Genomic DNA, 21,463 nt, shown 5'->3' with positions numbered 1-21,463 from the left:
AATGCAATGTGCTATGTTTTTTTGCTCAAATAATAGCTTGACTGCTATGAATATGACTTTGAAATGTGAGCCTTTTGTCTGTGTAAATATCGCAACTGATCTTGAGTAACTGGATCTTTCAAGTGTTCTCTCTTTCAAAAAATTTCAATCACCTCTTCTTACTGAACTCCTCAATTATTTATAGGCTTTGCTTCCAACGGGAACATTGAATGCATTAATTAATACATATCTGTTGATTCGTCCTTTCAAAGCGTGTCAAAATTCTTCTGACAATAATACGATGTTTCAGACTGCTGTGCGGCATTCCTTCTGTTAGTTGCAGTCTGCTTAGTATGACTTGTCGGTTTAAAGCTGTCTTAACTGATGACATGTCGAACTGATCTGAAGTTAGACTATTCAACTGATGAGTTGAACTGATTTTAAACGTCCTGGTCAATTCTAACTGATAGTTCAGTTGATTTTACTGATTCAGTTAACTTTATTATGTCCGACCACATCCGTTCATTTATCTAAGTAATCTTCAGTTCGGATTACTTCATTTTCCATGTTATATGATCTGTTATATGTAATTTCAGTTTAGCTTTAGTTGTTCTTCAAATATCAATTCTTTATTTGTCAAACTCCGAAATCTTTAATTCTAATAATATTTAACTATTTTTATTGAATTTTTTCATTTTCTAGGAGGTAATTAATGTATTCGATAATATCTTTTATATATTATCATTTTTCGACTTGATAAAGAGGGTAGATATTAAATACAAAGACAGTAAATGAGGAAAAAAAAAACAAATGTTATTCGAAGAAAATTGCTAAATTTAGAATATAATGTCCAGCCCGATTAAAATTTATACGTCAAAGTGGTGCGTTGGTGTAGACTCGTAGACTGAGATCACACACAGAAAAGTGTTAGATTTTACATGTTTTGTCAATACATATTTAAGTTTTAGAATTGGAGGAGTAAAAAAGTAATTATGTTATTCTCAACTTCTATTACATGAGATTTAAATGGCTTCACATCCAATATTTCTCTCCGTTGAGGTACCCTCCGGACACATTTATTTTTAAAATCAATCTCATTCTAAAAACAGGTAATGTAACCAATTACATTATGTTATTTTTATAATTGAAGGTCATTCTTTTAAATAGATATGGAAAGAAGATCATCTTTCAAAATTTCCCCTCCAGTTGAGCGTTCCCAATGCAGAAGGGAGAAAGGGAATCGGAATCCAAAAGAAGAGAGGAAATTTAGACTCAATGCAGAATCCAAAACTCTTATATATACCAACGTGAGACGATTGTAAAATTCTCAAGTGAAACTAAACAAGAAAACAACACCCAAGAATCAATATAAAACAAAACACATTTTTTACAGCATCATTATTTGTAAAATTGTCATATTCTTGCTGCCTAGAGCTGCAAAAAAAATGCCTCAGCTACAAAAGAATATTACAAGAAAATATTTATATAAATTTTTACCGTATTACAGGCTAGATCGTCTCATGCCTCAGCTAGCCATCTTCCAGAACTGAGAAGCGAATATGATACAAACAAGAAACTACATTGCATTGTCGCTGCCAAACCTTGGGTGCATACTCAGTATGTGACTACTTGTAGCAAATGTTGACAAGGTAACCATAAAAAAATCAATAGGAACCCATTGGTGGCATGCCAAATGGTGGCATCGGCGGCATGCCCATGCCACCCATTGGCGGCGGTACAGGGTAACCCCCTCCCATACCCGGCATAGGCGGCGCTGGCAAAGCAAGAGGCAACAATTGGGCATACAAATTCTGCAGAATTAGTCGTAATTAGCAGTTAGAGATCCCAGTAATTTAAGATATGGTTTGGAAAATAATGACGAGTCATAGTCAGCTGTTGAAAGTACTTTTTCTGCAATGTGAATTCATCAAATTTTGGTCCAGAAAGGACGTACCAAGTATATCAATTTGTAAACTGAAACATGCTTAGCTAAATTAAATGAATAAAAATGTCTAATTACTTGAGAGAAAAAAATTTGTTTCGGGCATCATATATACCTGCTGCATGATAACATCTTTCTCCTCCTCAGCTTTAGCCTTCACTTCCTTCATAGCCTCAATCTTGTCCTTTATTAGTTCATCCACTTTGCCGGTATATTCACGTATAAACTGAGCGAGAAACAAAGACGCATATGCTTGTTATGAAACAGAGCAAATGAAAGTAAAAGGTCCCAAGAACTATTCTAGAATTTACTTTTTATTTGACCAGAAAATACAAAATAAGGACCCCAAAGACAAGTACACGATGACAGGAGAGGAAGGAAAGGAAAGATATAGAGAAATCACCTGTAATAGATACGGGAAGGCAAAGTCAATCATGTTATTCATCCAGGCAAGTTCAAGCGCAACGTCTGGGCGAATCAAGTCATAACAAACAAAGAGGCATGAAGCAAAGCATTCCTTCTTGCCCTAAAAAGAAGAAAAAACCAATTAGATACCCTAGTCAACCATTAAATATTGATGTAATCATAATACTCATACTCCTCTGAAAGCATAGTGATATTAATGTTATTATAAATGCAAAATAGACACCACCTTACTAAAAAATAGTTAACGTCGTTTGCAATATGAAAAGGACTTCGATTGGATTTGAAAAGAAAGACCATATATTTTCTTAAGGGAAATAATATTAGATTAGATATTGTTTGTTAATATAGCGAACCTGTTCAACGAAGTAAACAAGTAACTCTTCAGCAAGTTCACGATCACCAGATTGTGAAGCTGTCTCCATCGCATCTTTGTAGAGGTTGTCTTTCTTTGATAATGCAATTGATTGCTTCCATCTGCCTGCTTTCTTGTAAATGTAGGCTGAAACACGCCTCATCTCCAGAAGCTCATGTTTCTCAACCTACTCAAGCACGTTAATCAGTAATTCTAAACTTTCTAAAAAAAAAGAAAAAGAAAAAAGAAAAGAAGAAAAAGAAAAAGAAAGAAAGAAATGAAGAAAAGGAACAGAAACTGCAGTAACTTCAGCGTACCCTTTGAGCGAGACCAATTTGATCAAAGTTATCATGCAAGTCAATTGATTCGCGAAGTCTGTCATAATCCTCCTCCTCTACATAGATGTCATTGAGAGCTTCATTCACTGCAGACACATTATTGCTCTGAACTGCAACCATATAAGGCTTAACAAGACGTAGATGACCCGCCTACACATATTAACATAAAACAATTAAAAACTTACAAACAATTGTGAACGCTAATAAGAAAAAACATATCAAGCAGAAGTGTCAACCTTTCTCATTATGTCCACAACACGAGTGTGATCAACGCGAAGGGCAAGAACATTCAGGACATCATTGATGAGGTCAGGATGTTCTTGCAAATAGAAATGCACAGCTTTGTAATATAGCTCCACATTGGCAACTTTGACAATAATATCTTTAAATTGCATGTGCTCCCAAGCTTCTGGGGAATGATTCATCACAGTTGTAGCAGCATTATCAAACTCATCATACTGAACGTATAGATAAGTTAATTCTTGCCAATGCTGTTGTTCGTCACATGCTCTGATAAGCTTGGGAATATTCAGACGTGTAGAAAACAATTTGATGTGCTCCATAAGCTTTTCATGACGGTATCTAGCATACAGGACACCCAACTCGGTAAAAATCCCCATATGTGCACGTTCCAATCCTAAACCACTTTCCATGAGAGATATAAGCTCATTAAAGCATCCTCTGTTTTGATAATACTCGCTAACCTCTTCCAGGTCATCCACCTACAAGAATCCCAAAATAATGTGCCACAATATAATTTTAGTTCAGAAATCTTGGATTATGAAATCAAATCACTTGATTGTAGTAGAGTAAAATACTACACTTGAAAAATGAAAATCTGTGAAATACCTGTACAATGATGTTCAGACCACATATCTGAGCCAAGCGGAACTCCTCAGCATGAACACAAGCAAAGCAGACTTCTTTCCATGTCTTTGCACTGTTGGCTTTTCTTGCTGCATCAACAGCACCTTGAAATTGCTTCAACTTCACTAGTGTGATTGCCAATTTGCCCCAGTTAGAGATAAAAGCAAAAATAATCTTTGCAGCCTCGTACAAAGCTTCATCATACAAGCGATCACCAACATTCGGCAGATTAGCAACATTTGGCATAAGAATAAATTCTTCGATGTCACCCAATCTATCAATCTTAGCATATGCATAAATGAGCTCGCTGTCGACTTTTGGTTCCTTAGTTTTCAGCTTGACCATGAGAAGGTACTTCACCAGGTCATGATAAACATTTGCATCCTCGGCAGCTCGGATGACCTCCAGGAATTGAGTAGCATCATCTGCACGAATAAATGACTCAATTGCATCGCTCACCAGTCCTTCCCTGAGTTGAGATTTAGCAACATGGCTCCAAACAAAATCTTCTTCAACACGGAAAGCAAATTCTACAGCTCGATTAATATCTCGAATATTATCCAGCAAAACATCAACAGCCTGGACATTCAAATTAAATTTCTTGAAAATAGCAAAAGCTTCTTCATACAATTGAGCTTCCACAGCCACTTCTCCAACTGCAGGGCCATCAAAGTTATCAAGTCTATTAATATAGTCCATAACTCTAGAAGGGTCTGCCTTGATTGCTGTCAAGATAAGTAAGTTTTGCAGGTTAAAGTTTCCACTAAAGGCAGAGTTCTGAAGAACAATCTTTTCAAGCAATTCAATTAGTTCGTGAGGGAGATCAGCAGTCATAAAAGCTTTAACAGCAGCAGAAACTTGCTCTGGGCTCTTGCTTTCAGGCAACGCAGTAGATACGACTTGATCAATAAGCAGCCTTCTGAATTCATTTTCAGGATCAAGAACTTTTCCCCAGAGATCAGCATCCATTCTTTCAACTACATATCTGAAATTATAAACAAAAAGCGGATCAACTTCTGATACACATGAAATTAATTAACTAATGTGTAACATTCAATAGAACTACACATCACAAACCTTGCTTGCAGCTTGAACAAAGAATTCTTATTTGTCACATTAATAAGTTCATCATCACACTGTCCTCTCCGGTAAGCCACAACGGCAAGGGTAGGATCACGCTTTTCACAATATTTACCAACAACACGAGAATCATAATATGGGTTGGTGGTGAGAAAATGTTCCGGATTGTTGTTGCTATCTATTATTATTTTACCCAAAGCATTGTGGACATGCACATCTTGGCTTCCTTCACTCACAAGATGTTCCAGAAACTGAGTGAGCAGGCGAAGACGATTCCTGCAAACCACGTATCACAAGTAAAGATATCAAGGAAGAAGCTTGCTCGATGCAAAGCTAAGCTAGAGGGCATGGTGTATAAAAGGTACCTTTTCTCGCACTCATCCACCAGTGGCTCGACTGGAAGCAGAGAACGAACAGATAGAATCAGGCCTTTAATAAAATCTTCAGGACACTCGTCATCTAGGAGTTGACCAACAACTAATGGAGCATTTCCAGGATTGACCTATAAAGCAAATAACAATCACTTGCATGAAAGACAAGCTTTACCCTATAGGCAAGAAACTTTTCAAAAGATCATCATACCTTCTGCACATAACCTTCAATATAGCGAAGCATGTTGTTCGAGTACAAGTAATGGGTGAGGTCTGGAACAAAACCAAAGCGGTCACAAACATTGATTAATGGTCGGGCATCTGGAAGTTTTGCTTCCATTAAAAAATTCTTTGTCTTTTCAGGGTCATAGAAATTTGATTCTCTGGTTACACGCTCAACCTCTTTAATTTGTCCAGTCTTGGCAGCAGCCTCAATGTACTTGAAGTGAATATCAGGATCCTCACTGCCAGAAACCAATAATCATACAGATAGATAAAATACAAAATCACCAGGTCATTGGACAGCAATTAGAAATCCATTCCTTTCCTAGCAAATTACCTGGAGCTCAAATATGATCCCAAGAAGAAATATAATCCTTCATATGACTTGAACTGCTCAAAGAGCTTAATACAAGTCGCAACACCCAATTGTTCGCAATATTCTTTAGCAACCTACGTATTTTAGAAAAAATTTGTAACCAATATATGAATTATAAAGTCACTTCAATTAAATGAAAACAATATACTTCACAATTGTGGGGCCTTGGTTTCAGAAAGGCATCTTTCAATGAATTCAACATCTAAATCTTTATGCCTTCACCCTACCTGGACAATTATCTGAAGGTTTCCTCTTAAATTGACTACCAAAAGATCCTTCATACACTCCAGAGCCCATTCTGGGGAAAGTGTACCAAAGAACTCCACAAGTGCCTGAAATTATCGCATCATTAAGCACTGATATTGACCAGTTGAATGGAGAAACAATACTACTTTTAGTAACCTGTGGCTCAATTGCATGAGTGTTGACAATAACACGCTTGATATCAGGCAGCTCAGAGTAATGCTGCAGACACAAGTAAAATGTTTGATTAAAAATTAGAAGTAACATGTAAGTCTTGGGTACATAAATGGGTGGGATGTAACCTGTAGAGCTCGAACATAAAGGCCAGCTTTCTCGCAGAGTTGGGCAATCCTAGGCCTGTCATAGTGACTAAACATTCCATTAGCCAAAATAGCGTCTGCTACATTGGGAAAGGTCACAAGATTGATCTCCAGGACCTGAAAAAAAAGAACAAATACATGATGCCTCTGTGGACAAATAAAAGATTGATGTTGAGTTACAAGAGGATTAGCATGAATCAATATTGACCTTAGTTTGCAGGAACGCATGCTCTGGTAGATTTGGTTTCAGGACATCCAACAGAAACGCTGTTGCTTCACGGATCATGTTCCTCTGATGAAAATTATCAAAATAGAAAGACTTTAAATTTAATCATCTAAAAAACATAAGATGATAAGGTTTTCAAAGATGAAATCGGAAAAACACATAAGAACAATGACCATAAAATCAGAATATTCAAACATACAAGAAAACATACATACCTGAAGGAAGAGATCAGTAATAGTATTGTAGTCAACAGGACAACCTCCTTCCATTTGAGACATCATAAGAGCAAAATTAACTGCTCCCTGTATAACCAGATGAAATCATTAAAATGTGCCTCCAAATATCAGGTTCCATCATAATTCAACATAACAAGCAACTCAAGCATAATAGATAACATTGTAGAAGACTTCAAAAATTAGTTTTATGTCAATCCCTGTATACCTGAGGATCTGACCGGAGAATGGTTTGCAAAAGAAACAGATAATCTGGTGTATATCCCACCTGTTTCAAGTTAAACATGATTTTTCATTGGAATCAAGTATTACAGAATGTTAAAAACGATAACAAGTGAAAAGGCAACAACTCCGTTATAAACTAGCGTCATTGACCTGCTTTGAATATATCAAGATTTTGTCAAACTCCCGACGCTCAGCAAAAGCTGCCACGACTTTTGGTGTAGCTCTAGCTTTGATATATATTTTCAGTGCAAGGTCATTGTCAACAGTCTACAAGATAAAAAAGGAAACTGAAAATAAAAATTGCACAATAAAATGGGACACATTAAAAATCAGATTTGAAACAATAAACAATCTGAAAGTGGTGGAAGTTCCAAACTGAATGAATTACCTTCACCAGGTCTCCAAGTTCCTCACTGCATTCAAGTTTATCTTCAGCCAACCAGTTCTCCAATAAATTCTTTTTGTTCTGGTTAACAACTAGCCGTGATAACTCCAGAGACTCAAACGCATTAAGCTTTCCTTTAGTTAACAATGTCCCAAAGTACTGCAACAACGGCGGTGTCTGCCCAGCTTGAACAGGTACACTCTGAAAATACATGTTATCTGATCAAACTCTCATCCCAACAAAAGAAAATACACAGGATTCCAAATCAGATTTCTAAACATGAAAGCTAATGAATAACAGGCACCTGAAATTTAGCAACAGTATCAGGAGTCCTTAGTATGCCTTGAGGAGATTCTGCAGCAAGCTCGGCAGCCTCTTTATACTTTGTCTGAGCAAACAATTCTTGAAAACGTTGAACAACCTAACACATTTTCAGATGGCAAAAAGTTACATCGTCTGCATCCAATAAGAACACAATTATTAAACAAAAACATAAGCAAGCATCTGCTTTGATCACCCAGAAAAACAACTGCAAAAAGCCGATTAAAAAGTTCGATTTGACAGCTCAGTAAAATATTCTAGACTTTACTCGGAAATGATATAGGAACGTGCAATCAAACACATGCTTTTCTTGTCATAAACAAAAAGACCCGATCAAAATTTTGGCACGACAAAAATCTAGTCCAGCTTTTAATCAGGAAACAGCCCAAGCCTAATTCTATTCCACCCCAGGGAAACCATTCAGCGTCAAAACAATTTTGTAAAAAGCATTCATGCACACCAAGCATAGGAATAAATGTAAATTTCTTTCTCCACACAGCTACATTAAAACATTTAGACCATCAAAAGCCAAATTTAACCTACCAAATTCTCAGCACCAGGAAGGTTTCCTCTTTTTGCAAGGTTGACAGCAAGCTCCAGATTGTTCAACTAGCAATAATCATTAAGACTCTAAATATCTGTTAAAAAGAAGCATGAATATTACAGAAACTGCAGAAGCTTAGCATACCTGGCCGCTGACAAAAGGCACTATAGTTGCTTCATTAACAGTTGCAAGTAAAACTTGACCTCGCCTGTTAATAGCATAGAAACCTCCAACTGATGAAGCCTCTGATGTCAGAAAAATGGGATCTGGACTGATTCTATTTCTGTATACGGCAGCAGCAGATTCCAGATCATACACAAAGAGCAGCCCAAGCTTCGTGATAACATAAATAAGACTAAACTTATGGGATATCTGCGCAAAACCATACAATTAGCCTGTTAAATAGACATAAAAATTCAAACATAGAGAGCTAAACATAACAAACTTGTAAAATTCGATAGCTAACTCTCAAACTCGTCCGAGTTGGAGCTCAAGTTTATTCTAGTAAATTTGGTTCATGGGCTTAGCTCACAAGTTTGGATCTCTGACCATCGCATGCACTCAAATAACGAATTTGGCACACTAACTCCATTAATTATTATATTCACGAGCTTTGTATGTAGAATTAATAATAACATTTTAGAATAATGATGATATTTTACCAATAAATATTTAAAAACAATATTGATTAATATATTCTATCTTTTAATAAAAATATAAATAGATAAAATGCTCATATTTGACTAAATAAATTTGAACTTGACCTTGAGTTCAACAGACTAGTAAGCTGGTTAAATTCAACATATTGTAGTGCCCAAATTCAGTACACGTATAACCCATGCATTTATTTAATTATTAAAGCATTTATTTAATTTTAAAACGAGTCTTAGTAGTGCATGATTTATTTAAATGCATTATTTTAAATTAATTATGTTTATACGATGCACATTAAAATGTTTTTCGAGTTTCATGTTTCAGGCGATGATTCGAGGCGAGATCGAAGAAAAGATCGGGGACGATTCTTGGCAATTTTAAAATGCGGTATTTTATTTTAAAAGTTAGGAAGGGACATTTTATATAATTTATTTAGTTTAGCATTTTAAAGCTTTATTTAGGTGTTTAGTTATTTAAGAGTTTAAAACTTTTAAAATTAGTATTTCTGTGTGCATTATTTTAATTGAGAGATTTATTAAAGTTTAAAGAGTGTTAGTATTTTAAATAGTTTTATTTATTATTTAATTAAGCAATTTTTCCTAATTTACTAGTCACACACACACACACTTTTACACACACTAATAAACGTCCTAAACACACACACATTCAGATTTCCACTTCTTTTATTTTAAAAAAAAAGAGCAAAACCTAGGGTCTCCTTCCCAAGTGTGCAGCCGCCCCTACCTTTCGGTTCTAGCAAGATTTTGTTGGATTTTATTCAAAGAAAATCGTGCCACGCTCGTCCCGGATCGACCCTCACTCCGTCTCCGCTTCGGTATCGCCGTTACGGTATTTCAAATTATCCAAGGCACGTATATTCTGTTATTTCTGCATCGATCTCGTCATATTATGTGTCGTGTTATTTTTATGCGTAAAATTTTATGTATGATGTTCGTCGCTTGAGCAGAAAACGATTTGGATCAGTTTTGAAGTAAGTGTTAGATCTCAAGTACCGTTTTTTTCAGTTCTTTGGAAAACTGCGATTTTTCGGTCGAGATTCTGAGAAAACTTGTAATACGAAAATTGTAGAACTTTTTAATACCTTCGATTTGATATAAAATTCGAAATATTTGGATAAAAATTGGGTGAGTTATGATGTTTTTCGTGGGACTGCTCAAACTTCGTTTTTCAGAAAATTATGTGTTGATGCGTTTTCGAAATTTTATTGTTGCAGGCTTCGTTGGGAATCGACGGGTGATCGTTGCTGCGTCTAGATATGTTATGGGATGTATTTAGGTGTTAATTGGTGGTTCGTTTGGGTCGGGATTGGCTTGGGATGTAAAAGAAATCGTAGGAAGCGAAACGATGCCGAATTACGGGTTATTGTTGAATTGAAGTTACTTGTCGATGTTTGGGAACATTCGGGTGTTTGTATGAGTTTGAATCAATGTAATAACATCCTAGGATGAGTTTTGAGGTGTTGGTTCATGGTCCTTAGTCTTGGATTGAAAGGGTGAATGAATAAGTTAGTGAATTTTCGTGAGTTTACAAGTCCAGTGCCTACCCGGACCCCTTCCGGACCCCTACACGGAGTCCGTGTCCGTTTTCCTTCAAAAATACGAAATTCCAGAACTTATCCGGACTCGTACACGGACCCCGTGTAGCTTTAAAAAAAAAAATTAAAAAAAAAATTTTTTTTAGGATTTGCTTCGGGGTTCTATATCATGGTTTAGCACCATGGTTAAAATTTATTTATGTAAAAATATAGGATTTGTTTTGTGGTTTTATGTCATGGTTTAGTACGATGATTATACGAGATAAAGTCCGGAGAGAGCTAGAATGTCATAAGCTACTTATTCACTTTGGTGGTGAGCTCAAGTACCTACGTCTAAGACATGCAAGTTAAGTATTTAAAATTCATGTTAGTTTGTACAGCAACGGCCCCAATCGAAGTCCAACGAATCCCTCAACGCCAAGTAAGTATGACGACGCGCAAAAGAAAATATTTCAAGTTTTGAGGTATGCTAATTGTCTTGTGACCAAATGTATGAATGGGTTTGGAAGTCGGTGAACGTGACCAAGGACCTCTCCTGCCCCGTTAAACTTATGAACGGGTTCAGATCAGGATTGGGAAGCGGTAAACTTATGACCAGGGACCAATCCACCCGTTAAACTTATGAACGAGGATCTTATGTATGCGGCAGTGGATACGTCCCTGTCAGCCCAGTACTGTGGTGTGTCTGATCAGGCTTTATTATGTTATAGGTCACTCGCTTTGAAACATGCCTCCACGCAAAATAACGTTACGTACGCTCAAGTTTATGATGCAAGTATGTTTAAGAAAAGCTTTATGTTGATGGCACGTCTAATTTAAGTTCATGATGTTCAAGTATGCAAGTTCAAGTTTAAGTATGTATGATCTATTTTAAAGTTGCATGTGATTTTATTTATGTAGTACTTGTTACTCCCAGTTTTTACGTGTTGAGTCTTTAGATTCACTAGACTTGATCGATGCAGGTGAGGACGTTTATGAGGAGACAGGAGGTGGCGACCGAGGGGCAGGCTTGGACTGAGCGGAAGGCTAAACCCGAGGACCGCCATGTTTACGTTTTTATGCAAATGTTAAATTACTCGGATTTTTATGTTTGATGGGAATTACTTTGAGCAATTATTTTGTGAAGCAAATTTTACTAGTTGATGTTTTGAACAACCATATCTTATAGGAGACTTGGTTGTGTTATTTTATGGCAAACGTTGAAAATTATTTTATGTTTAAGAAAATTTTTAAATTTTTCCGCAAATTTTTTTTAGTTGTAAAAGTATGGTACGTTACACATACGCCTTCTAAATTTAGCAAAGACTAACCCATTTGCAAGAGGGGGAAAGATATTTCAAGAAGAAATACCTGCATAGCCACTGGGAAGTCATCAGCAAAATCTGGAGGGAAGAACAAATCCGCCTGCTTTTTGGTGAAAGTTGGTTTCCCTGTAAAGACGTGCAAGCGTTAGGCCAATAAATAAATATATCCTGAACATGACATCAAAACCGGTAATTTTGTTTAATATGACTAAGGAGATCAAAATCAAAAAACCATGAAAGACATGCACCTGGCTGAGCACCAAGCTCAATAACATGCAACTTCGATGAAATCTGACCAGAATTAGAGGACTTTGTTGCAAAAGAAATAAGAATGGAGTCTTTATCATTTCCTGCAACCTGCATAAGAATATATGAAGAGTTAGCAACAGCTTTGCCCACAGAAACAGTATATAGAGCATAGAAATCAAAAGCAAGGAGCAAAGTACCCGGAAAGAGGCAAAAGATGCAGCATGTGCTTCAAGAGATTGACTGCGTTGTTGGTCTACAGAAAACAGTTGCATATTTCCTTTGACGAGTTGTGGCCGCTAAAGAAGGAACATCTCAGTACAATTGTTGGCAATGAAACACAAAACGCAGAACTATGAAAGTAAAAATAATGTCTCCAAAAACTAGTAAACACAAAATATCTGCATATGATCTATCATCATTATCACCATCATAAAATTTTGACCAAAAAATATAAGTGTGACATTGTTGAAGAATATTGACAAAGGCAAGGAAACTTTGCAAGATATAAAAATAGATTTGTTAAGGAAGGTGATCCCGAAAGAAAAAACTTGTGGACAACAATTATTTTCTATCGTTAACAATGTGAATTACTCTGATTCTGGCCAAAATCTTTATTTTAAATTTGAAAAGGAAAAATTGCCATCCACTCACCTCGGGTGAACCAGGAGCAATCCCGATCAAAACCAACCACTTTTCAGAAGGGTCGCATTTATAATTGATGATTTGATTGTTTGCTAAATTAGCAGTTCTTTCAAACATCTTTACAGGTTCAGAGTCACCTACTCAGGAAGAGAGGAAATTATTAAGGAAAGACAGTGCATCTCCTTGAAGAAAATGAAATGCAGAAAATGTACTAAACATAAGAGAGAATCCAAATGGTTTTGATCTTGCCTTCAATTGACCAGTGATAAACCGAGGATTGGGTCACTAAACCTAACATCTTGGGAGAAATCCACTTCCAAAATACAACCTGCCATAGAAGTATAACGTGCAGAACAACCAACTTCAGAAGACTTGAATGCTGTATATAATATTAATTTATATGTCCACAACCTGAAGTATCAAAGCATAAAACAATCAACAGGTATTGATATACTTGCCTGCTCCGGCATCTGATGAGACTTCATCTTTGCTTTGGCCTCAATGTTGAAAATTTGCAAGTGATCTTGAGTGGTTCCAGGAAGTTGAGCTTCATCAAATAAACATCAATATTTTGGTGAAGACTAAAAGAACGTAGGATCCCATACCAGCAAGTTCACTAACTTCAGCAATACACGTTAATAATAATTACTGAATATGTTCTGAACCAAATTGCTAAGGCTAACACTTCTCGTGGTCGTATTATCAACGGACAAAAAGGTGAGATTTTCCATGAGATGAAAACTTGTAAGACCCTTAACACAACTAGGAACGGCATTTGGCGCACGACTCCTCATCCCAAAACTTTGAAAGAAATGATTGCCACGGCTGTTGGAAAGGGTGATTCCAGGCTTGCTTTGTGTGGCCCAAATCACCTAGAAACATGGAACAGCCAGTCCAACATAAACTCTCAGAATCGGTTCAACCCACAGCCCATGTACTTTTCCCTAGTGCATCGGCCCAAATTACAAATTCTGACCTGGGCCTCATTGATTCTCTCAGCCCAAGAGCAATCTTCTATGGCTAATTCTTCTAACCAGTTTTAAACTAAAGGGGAAGATGGGGATTCTTCAATATGTTCCATGGACGTTCAAGTGCTATTGAATGGTGCTCATGTTTTATCTTCAGATAAACTAGTGGTCGATAATCAATCTAGTAAATCAACAGCAATTCCTTTTTCAAGTCCCCTCGCTTCCTAGTTCATCTCTGTCCACAAAGAAATAATCTAGTGATTCGGGGAGTATTGCCAAGTTAGTCAAGGAAAAAGGAAAAAGTTGTTGGCTGAAGAAATTAAGGAAATGGAACAAGACATGCAGATGGTCCTCAATTTAGTCCAAATGTGAACCTAGAAAACCTGAATCTTTCTGTCGACCAAGATTGAGCAGGAGTGTATCATTGGATAACCTCACGGAATATGGTTCTTATGTTTCTAAAAGTCAAGGCAGTAACTGCAGGGTAAATTGAAGCCAAGTCAAGAAGCTATTCTAGAAAATCTTGTTAATAATTCGAGGTGGCAAATACAAGGCAGCTTGAAGTCAAGTCAAGAATCTAAGGAGCTTGTTCTCTAAAATTTATTCTACCTGTAATCTTCTTTTCGTTGTTCTAGCCAACAAGGAGGTCTTCGCATAATCATCCTCCTCTATCTTTTTTTATAAGAAACGATAATATATTATAATATTAAATTTAATAATTACAAAAAGCGGACAAGAGATCCATGAGGGAGAAAAGTAAAATAACTAATCATAACAACAAATAAAACTTCAGTATCGCACTGAATCTGAAATCAAGAAATTCTTAAACTTTGAATGCTTCTCAATCCAACCAGATGCCCAAAACTTAAATGTTTCCCAACAATCCTCAGCTGGCTATTCTATATTGTCAAAAATCCTTCTATTTTGCTCCATCCACCTGCCAAGATAGCGTCCAAGATCTGAAGCAAACAGGTTGTGTGAAGATCTTGGAACTACCCAAAGCAGACCCAACTCCTTCGAAGCTTTGTACCAAAGACATCTCATGAAAAAACAACACATGAGTATGTGATCCTAAGTCTCCACCTCTTTCCGACAGAATACAGACCAGTTCGGAGAAAGAGCACGTGTAGGTCATCTCTTTTGCAACATATCACAAGTTGGCAACTTACCCAAAACCGCAGTCCACGAGAATATTTGAACCTTTGGTGGGATCGGTGATTTCCAAATAACATGAAAAGAAGAAGAGAGGAAAATCATAGATACGAAAGAGTGACTCATAGAAAGAATTAACAAAAAACCCTAAAGAATCGCCTTCCCAAAACCTAAAATATACACATTCCTCATCCAATTGACCCTCTCTAAAGACCCTATCAAAAAACTCAAATCATTCACTTCATCATTCATCCCTGAGGTCCCTCCGAAAGTGAAAAAACCAAGATAAAGAGAAAGGAATAGAAGATTCTACCGACAGAATAAAGTGAGAAATAGGCTTGTTGTGAAGCGAAGAAATCGGAAATAAATAAGGATAAAGATCTTTAAAAACGAATATCCCACCACCTAACCTCCCAAAATCTGATTTTGTTACCCTTTTTAGCCACGGTCCTCACTAACTGGTGAAAAGCCAGATGTTCAAGAAATAAACTTCCATGAGCTTCAAATGTAACATTACTTGGTAAACCCACGTCTCAACCATTATCTTGCATCCCATATTTGCTAACAATAACCTTTTTTCCATAACGGCTCCTCCTCGCCAGAACATCTCCACCACCATTTACCCAAGAGGACCTTATTCCTCAGACAAATATTCCCAATATCCAAACCCCGTTTTTCTTCGACTTACAGGCATGCTCCCACACAACCAAATGACAATATAAATCTATGTCATCTTTTTCCCATAAAAATCCCTCCTAATCTTCTCCATAACCACTGCTACAACTCTTGGTACCCTAAAAAGAGACATGACGTACATTGGAAAAGCATTCATCACTGTCGAAATCACACTTATTCTTTCCCCCCTCCCCTGGACAAAAATATTTTCCTCCAACTCGCTAACTTTTTCGACGTCTTGGACAAAACAGGTTCCCATAACGGAGTTTTCAAATAATTTCACCTAGTGGAACCCTTAAATATCTAATATGCCAATTCTCCCTCCGATACCCAATCTCTCAAGCTAACCTTTCCATTTTTACCTTTCCACAATTGATGCCCAACAATGCGAACCTTGTACATATTGGTCTTTAGTCTTGACATTCGGCAAAATGAATTCAATTTCTCCACCAAAAAACACTGATGACTCTCATTCTTAAAAAAAACAACGTATCATTCACAAATTGAATGTGTGAAATCTCAACTTTCTCTCTACCAACTTCCAGTCCACTTTATGGTTCATTGCTTTGGCCTTATCCATCAATCTACCCAACTCATCTATTACCATATTAAGCAGAAAGACGGAAAGTAGATCCCCTTGCCTTAGGCCTTGCTTTCCCTTGAATTTACCCCTTGGTCTACCATTGATAAGGATTGAGAATGAAACATTCGAAACACATCCCTTAAACCATGCTCTCCATTTCTCTCCGAACCCTTATTTTTGTAGAACAAACTCCAAAAAGCTCCAATCCAAATTATCATATGCTTCTCAAAAATCGACTTTAAACACCCACCATTTCTTTTTATTACATATCATCTCCTCCACCACTTCATTGGCTATAAGACAACAATGAAAAATATGTCACCCTCCGATAAAAGCACATTGAGCCTCTGCGATGGTGGTGTTTAAAACTTTCTTCAATCTCATTGACAAAACTTTAGCAATAATCTTCGACAAATTGATTATCAAACCGATAGGCCTAAAGTCTTTTACGTTAGCAGCAACTTGTTTCTATGCCTGATTGGTGATACATTTACAAAACCCTATAGTTGTCAAGGGCGCAAGGTGCACTGAGGCGCACAACGCCATGGAGCCTGAGGCGCAAGGTGCAAGGCGAAGTGCACGTCTCACCAAAGCAGAGCGTGCGTTTTTAAATTTTTAAAATATATATTTATGTTAGAATAAGTATATTAAATATGAAATAATTAAGTTACAGTGTCACTCAAAACAAAAAAAATAATAAAAGTTTATAGTAATTATTAACATGATTAAAAAATTTCAATTATCTAAGTTCATAGTCTTCCATCGAATTATCAGAGTCCCCGGAACTTTCGGACTTGTATTCTTCTTGGTTTTCATAATTTTTTTATCAACATCAATTTCTTCTCTCTTCATCCAAAAGATGTGAAATCAGTCTTTTTCTGGTTTTTTTACATATAGATGCCCTCACCTCGTTCTTTTGTTCAGCGCTGTCTTCTTTTGATTCCAACGTTGGAGCATTGGGTTGCTAGGGTTTGGATTTGAGCGTTTGTTTTAAACAAGTGATTAAAAAAATTCACTAAGGTGCTTTAAGTGCACCTGAATGAACTTCCAAAGCTGGTCCAGGCGAGATTAAAAAAATATCACTAAGCGCGCCTAAGTGAACTTCTAAAGATAGTCCAGGCGAGCGTCTGGGCTCACATTAGTGAATCGCTGCACCCTCCTCGCCTGGTGGCGAGAGGCACTCGCCTTTGACAACTATGGAATACCCCCTCAAAAAATTCATTGAACACCTTCAGCAAATCTCCTTTGCCAGTATCCCAACATTTCTGATAAAATGTCACTGTAAAATCATCTGGGCTAGAAGCATTCGATCCATCACTCTCAAACATTGATTTTTATCTCATCCTCTGAAAAAGGTCTCTCCAGTTTAATCCAGACTCACCATCAATAAGACTTCAATCCATTCCTTCTATGCCTCAACCCCATACATCAGATTTCTAAATAAGCAGTGTTCTAAATGGCGTCGATGCGGCCGCCGCCTAGGCAGTAGGCGGCCCTCGACCGCACCGCCTATACATGAGGCGGGTGTTTTAGGCGGGCCAAGCTATATGGCGTTGGGGAGGCGGGTCGAGGCGGTTAGCAGGCGGGCGAGGCGGCGAGCAGGCGAGCTAGGCAGGCAAGGAGGCAAGCAAGCCGGCGAGGCGGGCAGTCAAGATTTTGAAGTTGTAGTCAACAATTTTAAAAACCTAGTCAAAGTCAACTGATTTTAAATATCAAAACCCTAGCATACCTCACTTTCTGTACTTTATTTTTAGTTTTTTCACTCTCAAGTCTCAACCACCACACATAGCTAGCAGTCAGAATATTTTGGTTAGGCACTGCATGCCAGCAGTCAGAATATTTAGGTTAGGCGTTGCACACTTATCATACTTTTTTTATAATATTTCAGATTTTGTGATTTCAAAAATTAAATTTTTTTTCCTATTATTATTTTTTTATTGTTGAAGATTAATGGCGGAAAAAGATAAACAACTGGAGTTGGAATTTAAGCTAAAGTATAATGATATTGTTTGGAAATATGGGGTGTTGTATAATAAAGAGAAAAGGGATTGGATCACATGCAAGTTGTGTAAGAGGCTTATTAAAGGAGGAGTTTATAGAATGAAGCATCATATTGCGGGTATTGTAGGACAAGTTGAAGCATGTCTTAAAGCATCCGATGAGGACAAAAAAATATTAAGAGACTACTTGTTCTAATAATGGATAATCGATTGAAACTTTCAAATTTAAACTTAGTTTTTTGGTAAAAGTAATTATATTACTTTGTTAGCATAATATCATTAATATGATGATAAATCTTTATTAATTGCACATTATCTAGATGATATTATATTGTATTAAACTTTTTTGTGCTTAAATATTATTTAATTGCATATTTTACATAAAAATGATGACTATTTGTGATTATATTACATGATTTTCTATAAAAAAATTACTTAAAAAATTCAACCGCCTAGGCACCGTATAGGCGGCCGAGGTGGTAGGCGGTCACCGACCGCCCCGCCACCGCCTCCCGCCATTTACAACCTTGTATATAAGTTACTGAAGAACTGTATTATTGTAGACTCAATCTGCACATCATCTGAAATTACTGACCCATCATCCTCCTCTATATTATTTCATTGTTTTCGATAAAAGCACGCCTTTGAGATAGCTTAAAAAGAAACTAGGATGGCCCCATGATCTTCATAAGCTTATATCATTAATAAGATTGGAATTCTGTGTAAGTTTCATTGCTTCCTTAACAGCTATAATGGCCAATCATTGTATCCTTGCATTCACAACCTGATTATTCCCATAAGTTTCCCCAATCCAAAAAAGTGACTTGAGCGCTAGGTGTAAACAACATGTGATTGACTCATCAAGCATAGGCACTTAAAGGATGGTTTTCAAACAGATCATAATAATGTCTGAAAATTTTAAAAAATGCAAGACATAAATAAAAAAAATAAGGAAGGCACCAGATAGAAATTGTAACCTTTGGTGAGCAGAGGCTCAGAGAGAAAAACCATTGAAGAAAATATCAAACCTTATTCATACAAGCACTTAGATTTTTGCACTTACCCACACAGCAAATAGCAATGATAGAGAAAAATAATACTTCAATGTTTTCAAATTCACAAAACCGTCCAAAATGTTTCAGTAAATCATAGTTAATTTTAGCATATTCGTAATACATAAAATCAATTAACAGCAAGACTTGCTAACGGTATTTTCAGCAACTTTATGTTGGATTTCAGAAATTTGAGGTATATGTGACTAATTTCAACATATGCAAGCTGAAGAAAAATATAAGATTTGTGAAGAAATATCCTCGTGTCTATGAAGAAAAGGGAGAATAAGATAAAAACAGAAGAATGTCACTGAAAAATAAGAGATAGATGTATGGGGTTGGGGGGGGTCGGTCTCGTTGATTAAGGAGCAACTTTCAGTGTGCTTGCACCCGGGAGAAAGGCACATTTGTCAGCCAAGAACATAGGTCTTTCCCTAAAAAGGGTTCGAGCATGCGCATGGGAACTTAACTGTGACATTTCTCATACAAATAACCTTCCTACACTTCTGGAAGAAAATTTTCTCAAAGTAACAATCATGTGGGAGCAAATTTTGATATAATTAAGGTCTACCCTTCATATTTAAATCCTTTATAATTTGGAACTCTGCTCATATTATTTTTACTCTGTCCTTCGAGAAGTTATTTTCCTGTTTCAATGAGATATCTAATTTTTTTGGATAACCTGAAATGGCCAAAAATACATCTTCTTGCAGTAACCAGTAACCCACATCTACATGCACTCAAGTCAGGGAATTTGTGAGGAACGTGTTTTTATAACCTACAACTTATCAGGACCATTGAGCGAGCATCCTAACTACAAATTTATCTAAACTCTTGAGGCCCAAAATCACTGAAAAAAAGTCAACAACGAGAAATGTGTTAGAAATGCATCTTACCTTTCAGCGCCAAAATTCTAGTATGCGGGTTCATTAGAGCAGAATCTGCAGTGATGGGCCGCCTCAACGGCTGATTCGGCATGCTCATGTCAATAATCACCACGCTGTTCTGAGGTGCTGTCTCACGAACACATATGAACTTATCAGATTCCATAGTCACATTCGTGAACGTAATGAACTGAGGACTGATCCCTATGCTAGTCAACTGCAACCACCAAATCATCAGGCAATCAAAATACAATTCCAGTAACAAAAAACTTCAGAACACAATAAACATATCTAAAATTGGAATAGACAAGTCCAATCAAGAATTTCATCATACAATTCCCCCTGCAACTCACAACACATTCAGCGAATCAAATCAGGCAATCAACGATCCATAATGAAATAAACTATTAGATTAAGCAGTCCAAGAGTTCGATTCGAAAAAATTGCAAGAGCTTTAGCCTAATTGATACCGTGAGGGCTTCTTTCATGGTGATCGGAGCATTAGCGGCCGCCATGACTGGCGACAACTCAAAGCTTCGAGATCGGAGCTCGGGTTCTGGCAAACAATCGAGGATAAAAACAACGGTTCAGCTAGAACTTCCGAGATCTGGAGTAGCTAGGGAAATCCTCGAGCCCTAGGAGAAGCGAAGAGAAACTAGAAAGAGACAGAGCGGATACAGATATATGTATAAGACCTTCGAAAATGGAAGCCACAATTCAGTCGCCTTCTTTTCTATATAGTGCATAACAATCAGCAAGAACCTCTTCATACACTAGGAAAGCTATTTTCACTTGCTCGTGCCATCCATTCTTGGTCTAAATTAAATTATTGAAATTTCAAAAAATGTATATTATCCAAAAAATGTTTATGAAAAACATTCAAAAATATACATTTGAGGACACATTATTATTTAATAAAGTATTAACCTTTTAGATAATCGATATTAATAGACTGGATACGAGTATTCAATTTGTTATGTTTTTCTGTTACCGATAAATCTATATATATATATATATATATATATATATATATATATATATATATATATATATATATATATATATATAAAAGTAGAGTTTTTGCCAAAAATAGTAATTTCCCGTCAAAATGTCATTTCTAAAAAAAGAAATATTTACCGCGAATATTGACATATATTTACTATAATAAATGATCACTTTAATTATTCTTTGCATTGATTATATCAATTCATTTAATTCAATTTTAATGTAATTTATGTATCATATGTTTTTTTTTACTCAAATTAAAACTAAACTCTATTGAAAACACAAACTAT

General features: G+C 36.5%; 1 protein-coding gene across 1 annotated transcript; it reads right to left on the bottom strand.

The window, feature by feature from the left end:
* Positions 1-1,317: 1,317 nt before the first annotated feature.
* Positions 1,318-20,925, bottom strand: LOC140804930 (clathrin heavy chain 1-like). Its single transcript, XM_073161088.1, has 30 exons — positions 20,639-20,925; positions 20,181-20,385; positions 13,313-13,401; positions 13,104-13,182; positions 12,864-12,991; positions 12,410-12,508; positions 12,212-12,320; positions 12,010-12,089; positions 8,595-8,822; positions 8,450-8,515; positions 7,890-8,006; positions 7,589-7,786; positions 7,351-7,467; positions 7,184-7,243; positions 6,958-7,044; positions 6,725-6,808; positions 6,499-6,633; positions 6,356-6,418; positions 6,181-6,285; positions 5,915-6,027; positions 5,567-5,819; positions 5,350-5,486; positions 4,982-5,260; positions 3,887-4,889; positions 3,274-3,759; positions 3,017-3,187; positions 2,701-2,886; positions 2,325-2,447; positions 2,037-2,147; positions 1,318-1,790 (listed from the first exon to the last, which is right to left on the bottom strand). The coding sequence occupies exons 1-30, from the start codon at positions 20,681-20,683 to the stop codon at positions 1,644-1,646; spliced, it is 5,103 nt and encodes a 1,700-aa protein (XP_073017189.1). The 5' UTR covers positions 20,684-20,925; the 3' UTR covers positions 1,318-1,643.
* Positions 20,926-21,463: the final 538 nt, after the last annotated feature.

The sequence above is a fragment of the Primulina eburnea genome, chromosome 11, assembly GCF_022965805.1.
Source record: "Primulina eburnea isolate SZY01 chromosome 11, ASM2296580v1, whole genome shotgun sequence".
NCBI lineage: Eukaryota > Viridiplantae > Streptophyta > Magnoliopsida > Lamiales > Gesneriaceae > Primulina > Primulina eburnea.
This window is presented reverse-complemented; position numbering and strand designations above follow the sequence as displayed.